Raw genomic sequence first — 7684 nt, forward strand, 5'->3', positions numbered from 1 at the left:
AAAAAACAGGGAAGCTGGTTGTTGAGGCGGGATGTGAAAGGTCTACTTGACACGCACACCATCGACTTGTCAAGCTCTTTAAGAGAGGGGTCCAGTTTCCATATGCTGTAATCCTTTAGGTGTCTGGATTGCCAGTCTGCTGTCTGGTTGAACTTTCAACTGTTCTGGACAATTTATGGTCTAGAACGTTTTGCCAGAAATCTCTGGCCAAATCTGCCAGCACCTTGGAATTTGTTCCCAGTCTAACAACCCCACCCACCAACCAGTTGATATATCTCCCCACCAAAATGTTGTTCATCTTCAACAAGATGGTGTATGAGACCTTGTTGGCTGCCGGGCTCCGCAGCACAAAGGATCCAGCAAGGAGTTCTAGGCAATTGATGCGGAGAGACTCTTATTGCTCTGACCACTGTCTGCCTGTGGTAGTATCCCCGTGGCGCGCACCCCAACCCTGATGACGGGCGTCTGGCTTGATCACCGGTTCCGGGGCTGATCCGCAGATGGCACTGCTATTCCAGGCCTGCATTTGCTCAAGCCATTAGCGGAGCTCCGATAGAGTGTCTTGTGAGAGAGAAACCTCCTGACTATGTGTTGGGGCCCTTCTGCGGGTACTGCACTTTCACAGTAAAAATACCCGAGTATATTTGTATATACTAGTTATTGGCAATTCCTAAAAAAGCCCAACACAACTTTTTATCAAGATAGGGCTCACTTCAGCCGTAATATACAGAATTTATTCTGCAGTCACAATCTTTACCACAGATGTATTTCCTTATACATGACCATAACCTATCTTGGTGAGTACTAAGTGAAAACGTGAAATAGGCTGGGAAGCAGGTTATTGGTAAATATTAAAAGGACAAGCTTGTACACAAATGGAAAATTAATCATTCAGGCGCTTCTGGGGACAGTGTAGCACAAGGCATTTTATTTCATGGTGTATCCTTGGAACAACCTCTCCACTGAGAGGTCCGAGAAGGCAACGCTTAATTTGTCCCGGAACTACAATGATTGAAATTTATCGAGTTTCTACCCTTAACCCCTAATATACCACTGTCCATCCGTGGTTGGAACAGTACAAACAGTTCCGCTATTCTGCTGTTCCTGGTTTTGTTTCCTACCCTTCACCTGGCAATCCTCTTAAAGTCCAGGATACACCATGAAATAAAATGCCTTTTGCTACACTGACCCCAGAAACACTGTCCTGAAGAGACCCCGTATCAAGGGTTGAAACGCTGTCGACAGTAACAAGAGAGCCTGAATGATTCATTTTCCATTTGTGTACAAGCTCGTCCTTATGATATTTACCAATAACCTGTTTGCCAGCCTTTTCACATGTTTTCACGTAGTACTCACCAAGATAGGTTATGGTCACTTCACTGGGGCTCCCGAATCATCTTTGATGTGCAACTAATGCAAACAGCCCAATCCTTTCATGTATCAGGAAATACATCTGTTGTAAAGATTGTGACTGCAGAATAAATTCTACTTACTTCGGCTGAAGTAAGCACTATCTTGACAAAGTTGTTGGGCTTTTTTAGAAATTGTCATTAACTAGTATGTACAAATATACTTGGGTATTTTTACTGTGACCTAAATCAGAAGGCCGTACTGCAAATTTTGATTTAGATTAAATCTGAGCAAGTCACTTTAGCTTGAATATATTGTATTGCCTTGATAAATGAGTTTCTTGTGAACATTCTGTTTTTTTTTGCTTAAAGTGACAGACACATCATTAATAAAAGGCTCTCTGAAGAGACCCCATTGGCCACTGAGCAGGTTTCAGTGGTTGCTAATTCATCTAGCCTGAGCTCTATTTTTACCAGCAAAGCGCGGCAACGCTCTGTTGATAATGCAGAGTTCGCATTACTGAGGAAACACAGGGCCCTTTGAGCCAATCCCAATTAAAACAGTGGGATCAATCCTCTGGCCTGGCTCACTGGCATCCTCTGCCATGTCCAATATGTTTCTTAGCGGGTCCCAGGACAACTAGAACCGTATCCTGGTAGGACCGCCAGAAACAGTACAAACCCTTTTTGGGATCTTTAGCGAATTTGGTTATAAAGGTGGCCATTCATGAGTCAGTGTCTGGTGTACTGGCTACCTTATTGGCCAGCGAGGGGCTGGGGCCTTCTGGCTTTAAGCGGCCCGGACCTCTTAGTCCATGGTTTTCCTAATACGACTGGCTACATCGTGCTGTATCTGGAGCTGGAACCCTGTCTGTTGGATCGGGGATCGTAGATGTTTTCCGGGTTGCGCATGACCGGTATCACAGAGGAGTCATGGTTGTTGGAATCATTCGTCCTGGGTTTTTTTGGCACCAGGGTCTGCTCAGGCCTAGTTCGTCGCCTGAATCCTCATCATCTGAGTCGTCCCCGGTATTATCCACCCCGTGCTGGGGCAGGAATAGTCCTTGTGAGCACCAGTCTGCTGGGAATTGGTGTGTACCTTTTTAGAAAGGCCTGGCAGTCTCTCAAAGGCTTCTGATGCCAGTGGTCGCCTTAACTGTGCCTTTGCTCTTGCTCTTAAAGGCCTCTGTTGTGCCTGGAGGTTCTAGCCTCCAGCCTGCCCCAGTGGGGGTACTACACTGCGCCTCAGTCAACTTGATTTTGAGGTGGGTCAGGGTTTCCAGAGCTGAAGAGACCGCCCTTTCTAGAGATGCATCAGTGGCACCCACTAATTCCTCATGGATGGAAAGCAATGCGTGCTTCTCTTCCGCAGACTCCCGAAATGCATCAAACTCACTTGCCATGGTTGATCAGGTGAGTCAGAGGTCAGACAAATAGTATATAGGGGGGGAAATCGGCAAGCTTGCTGAGGAAACCAATTAAATATTCCCAGACTTTTCCAAAACGATTGCCTTAGCCAAGATTTGTTGAATGTGCTCTAATCGGACTCTAAATACACTGGCAAGGCACAGTGAATGCTCTGCGGTTGAGCTGCTTGACTGAAGCACATGAACGTAGGAAGGAAACTGCTGATATGGGGGATCAGTGGAGAAACGCTGCCTCCGGCGCGCTTAGCACAGTGACAGGCCCTTAATCACCACAGAAGGGGAAGCTGTCAGTGCCACACTGCAGGATGTGAGAGGGAGGGCCTCGTCTCCTCTGAGACACACACACTACATGACCCCTTGAAGCACCGCACATCTCGTTGTTGGGGAAACTCGCTTGGAATCCATCTCAAGCTAACACCCCGTTTCCGGGAGATGCTGACTCCTGGCCACAAACCGCAGCTTTGGGAAAAAACCCTCCCTGAGCCTCCTTCACTGCAGAGATGACGTAGGGGAAGGAGGACCCAGCGGGTGGCCCGGAGTTTCCTAAGTTGAGCAGCTAGAAGGAAAACACTTGTAACCTGAACTGCCCGCACACACCAAATAAACCGTGCAGCCCTCAGGCCCAATTAAGCAACATTAAGGAAAGCACTTATCTGGCTGCTGAGCAGCGAGGAAAGAGGAAGTGCTATTCCTTGATGTTGCTTATGAGACTGACTATAGTTCTGTTTACTGTTTGAAAAGACTCCTGGGATTTGTAATTTTTGTTAAAACATGTTAAGGCTGCAGAGCAGAATGGATGAGAGATGAGCATAATCTGAGCCTCTGGTCCGGATATGGAATAGTCCCGGAGGAATTTTTAGGTCTCGGCTAGCGTTGCTGCGCACATGCGCAGCTTGCTCGGCGCGATTTTATGATTTTGAGTAGTTTCAGTCAAGGGCTTTAAGCCCCGCCCCATTTTTCCATTGGCCAGCGTCACCGGTTATGCTAAACAGTGGCCAGCCATTGGAAAAGAGCTTTTTGTGACATGTACTTTTCTCTTTTTGAGACAGCCCACTTGGACGGGCTCGTCTGCCTTCCGTGCGTCGTGAAAGCTTTCTTATCTTTATGGGGCCATGTGTTTGTTTCAAACACATGGCCCCATAAAGACAAGCTCCGCCGCATGTTTATTTTTGCATCTCGCTTTCACTTTAAATTGAAGGTGCGGTGCAAAAATAAACCACAGCTGCCTGGCGAGCGCTTGTTTTTAAACTGTGATCACACATTTTAACTGTTTACCAGGCTGTGCATAAAAAAACTGAATTGTGATTCGGATCCTCGAGTCTCTTAATGTAAAAGGCCACATATCTTTGAGTAACAGGTCGGATGCATAATGCTCTGGCGGATTAAGAGCCATTTTGTTCATGGTGCACGTGGAGGTATTACTGATAGTGCGTCAGCCAGATAAAGAAAATGTTTATTTAGTTGTGTATATCTGTCAGTGCATTCCTTTCCAAACATTTGTCCTTCTCCATCTTGCAACCCGGAGAGGATTAGGCCCCAAGTACACAGAGCCTGTGCTTTTTTTTCCTTGTTTATTGTAAGATAAATGTTTACAGCTGATTATCGCAGCCTCGAATGCGTAGCGTGTGTCTCGCGAGCGCAGCTGCACATGGTGGGTTGAAGGGTACGTCACGTCACGCCAGGGCGCAGCTGCAGCCGGCCGCGGGCTGCCAGAGGGACTTCCAACCTGAAGTCCTTAGGGGACCACTGAGGGCTCGATTGTGACCTTCACAGCCCACTCATGCATCTCGAGTCTGCAGCTAGTTAGTTAATTGGAAGGAAGTGTAGGCTGTGCTGCACTCCACACTATAATGCTGAGGCTTGAAACGACACAGGTGCAGTAAGCACCCACGGGTGAATAGTACCAGAACTATTTGAACCAGTACCAAGTACTGTTCTCTACAAACGACTTAAAAAAAAAAAAACATTAGGAACATGTGCTTGCTGTTCTATTAAAAAGAAACGCTCATTTAATTTCCTTTCACTAAAACATTTTATCTTCTGTGGAGCACCTGCTATGTAAACGCACCAAGCATCTAGAAACAGCAATTGCGCTGTCAAGCGTCTAGAAACAGTAATGGTGCTGTCAAGCGCGGGGAGGGGGGCCAGCGCTGCGGCTTGTGACATCCCAGAGCCCGGGCTGCTCTGGGCGCTACGTTCCTCTGCGGCGGGTGCTGGCTGTAACCTCGCTGGTGGTATTCGGCCCATCACGCGCAAATCACCTCTCCTTTGAGCGCTCTAATTTTCACGTTGTAAATGCAGTTGCAGGGTTTCTCGTAGGACGCCTTCTAGCATGGCCCGCAGGCTGTAGAACTGCTTGCCATCATCAAAGGGCATATTTTTGCAGCTGGGCGGCGGTAGTGTTTTAGCGTGAGAGGCACGGCTTAAGGTGTGGGGCCCATTTTGATGGTGGGTCTTGTGGGGACAGGACACATTTTGAACAGTAGGAGCTGTAACCCAGGAGTAAGTGGTACAGAAGGCGGTGGTGATGGACGGAGCATCTGAACCAATCAAACACTCTCACCCAGTCAACCGATCTGGGTTTAATCCATCACCGTTCTTTAGCCCACACTGCCACCCCAGTTCAGACATGACCATAGGCAAATCATGGGAACAGTCCAGCCCGAACTGCCAAGCCATGCCTTCCCTGGACCGGAAACAAGCTTCCGAGGACTGGTTTCTGGCATTTCAGCCACCCCAGGAGTAGCCAGAAAATTAAATTACCTCTCTCACCCAGGGCACAAGTCCTAAACAAGCATTAAAAATGCAATAGGTCTTGCCTTTCATTAAGTTAAAGCCATTTGATTTGCTATACAATACCATTAGCAAAGCAAATGGCTTTAATTAACTTAATCAAAGGCGAGACCTATTGTATTTTCAATGCTTATTTTATTTACTAGGAGCAGAGACCAGTTTTTATTAAAAATGCCTTTGGCTCCCGTGTAAAGTTTGGTTTAGAATGCATTGCCAGAATATTCATCCCACCCATATGTGGATGTCTTGGCAGCATTCTTCTTTGAACATTTGGAGTATTGCTAATAGTAATGGAGACAGTCCTTATTTTATTTTCGAAAGAGTCGCATGTGGTACTTAATTTCTAATACAGTTAGTATTTTACATGCCTCCTATCCATTTCAAACTTAAAACAAAAAATGCTGAAAACGCAAGCTATTTGAGATTCACTGCTGTTAACGTTCTTCCATGTACCTATATAGCACTAATGTCAGAATTGGTGGAGGGTCTGGAATATTTTGTTGTAACTATTCCCACTGCATTAAATAGCTTTAATTACTTGTATTGCTTTCCAACAGGTTGTTAAAACCGAAGACATTCAGCAATTTTTTGAAGAACTGCGGTCTAAGAAGAAAAGGCGGGTTGACGAGATGCAGTATTACTGCCGTTAAATGTGTTCCAGTGCTATGAATTATCCATCACGTGCTAAGAATTGTTCAATCCACTTAGCATCATTTAAAACCTGATTCTTTCATCAAGAGTCTTTAAATATCTTGCTCTACATCCAGTGTTGAGACTGGGCAATGTTGCTTTCTCAGAACATGTCATTACTCCCTTTGCGTTTTCTTCTTGGTTTTGCTTGCTCTCTGGTAACAAATTGATTTTTTTAATATACTTAATTTCTTGTGCTCCTTATGAAAGTATATTTTAAACTTTTGATTTTAGATATGTTGTACTTGTATTTTTCCCTGTCTTGGTGGGCAGAGCTGCCGTGATGCAACAGATTTTCCGATATAGGAAGGTTTTTGCAGCTATGCTATTTTTGGCTGTATCAGCTGAATATGTACTTTTGTGTTGCTATGAAGCCTTCATCTCTGTATTAGTAAAAGAACTGTTATGATTATGAATCAAAATTTAAATGCCTCCTTTTATCCTGTAGGTTTTCAAGTGCAGTTTTCCACTTGATTTTACATTTACCCTTGTTGATAAAATATGTGTCTAACAGTTGGTCACATTTCTTCAGATAACATCCGCGGTTTGTTTAAACAAGCCACCAACTAGCTTTGTCATTCATATACATACAATTTGGGTTATACTTTTAAGCACCAATAATTCTACCAGACTTTTGAAAGAAGAAAGTAGCATCTTGCTCTGCTTTTGTACTTTCTTTTCTCTAGTGATTACCTGCATTTTCTGACTTTGATTGTTCCAATGTTACTGCAAAACTTGATCAGGTAAAACTATTAGTTTCAATTGTGTAAATGTAATTTGTACCCATTAAAACCTAGTGTTTCAGTTCCCTGGTGGAATTATAATTGTCTTAAAGTGTTCTTCACAAGAGAAGCAATTGGCAGATGCACTAGTCACTGAAGATGTTTGCATTGGCCAAGAAATATTATTTTGCTATGTTATAGCAGGGAGAGGGACCCAAACATCTGTACCTACTTCTTTTCTTGCCAAGTGCAGTTCGTAAATCTGATAGACCAATAAAAAATAAAACCCATTGCTTCCTTGTGTTTAATATCTGATTAAAACAGTGACCTAAATATATATTTTAATTAAGGTTAAAGAGGAGTGAAAGGAGGATTGGGTAGATGGAGGACTAACACTGTTGGAATTCTCTGCCAAACTTCACGTGCTGTTGATTGCAGATATTTGCTAGAAACAAGCTTGCAGGCCATTTAAGACCAGTCTTTAACTTTTGCAATGCATGATATTTCCTGGAGAGGGGATTAATTTTTTTTGTGTTCCGTTACAAGCAGTTTAAAGTAATGTATTTTTGTTGGACTGCAACACCACCAAGTATTTTAATGTTTTGCTCCATATTTCCACAAGGCTACATTTTAGTGGTTTGATTTGTTTTAAAATCATTTTTGCGCTTTGTGCATTCTGTACAAGTTTTTCAGCATTATGATT

The 7684-nt window shown here is 44.1% G+C and overlaps 1 protein-coding gene across 1 annotated transcript in view; it reads left to right on the forward strand.

The window, feature by feature from the left end:
• UBR7 (ubiquitin protein ligase E3 component n-recognin 7) overlaps nucleotides 1–7271 on the forward strand; it is a 77218-nt gene extending 69947 nt beyond the window's left edge. Inside the window, exon 11 of the mRNA XM_078660086.1 lies at nucleotides 6127–7271. Coding sequence (XP_078516212.1) covers nucleotides 6127–6219 — 93 coding nt within the window. The 3' untranslated portion in view covers nucleotides 6220–7271. The remainder of the gene's footprint in view (nucleotides 1–6126) is intronic.
• The last annotated feature ends 413 nt before the right edge of the window (nucleotides 7272–7684 follow it).

This window comes from Lissotriton helveticus, chromosome 9, assembly GCF_964261635.1.
Source record: "Lissotriton helveticus chromosome 9, aLisHel1.1, whole genome shotgun sequence".
Lineage (NCBI taxonomy): Eukaryota > Metazoa > Chordata > Amphibia > Caudata > Salamandridae > Lissotriton > Lissotriton helveticus.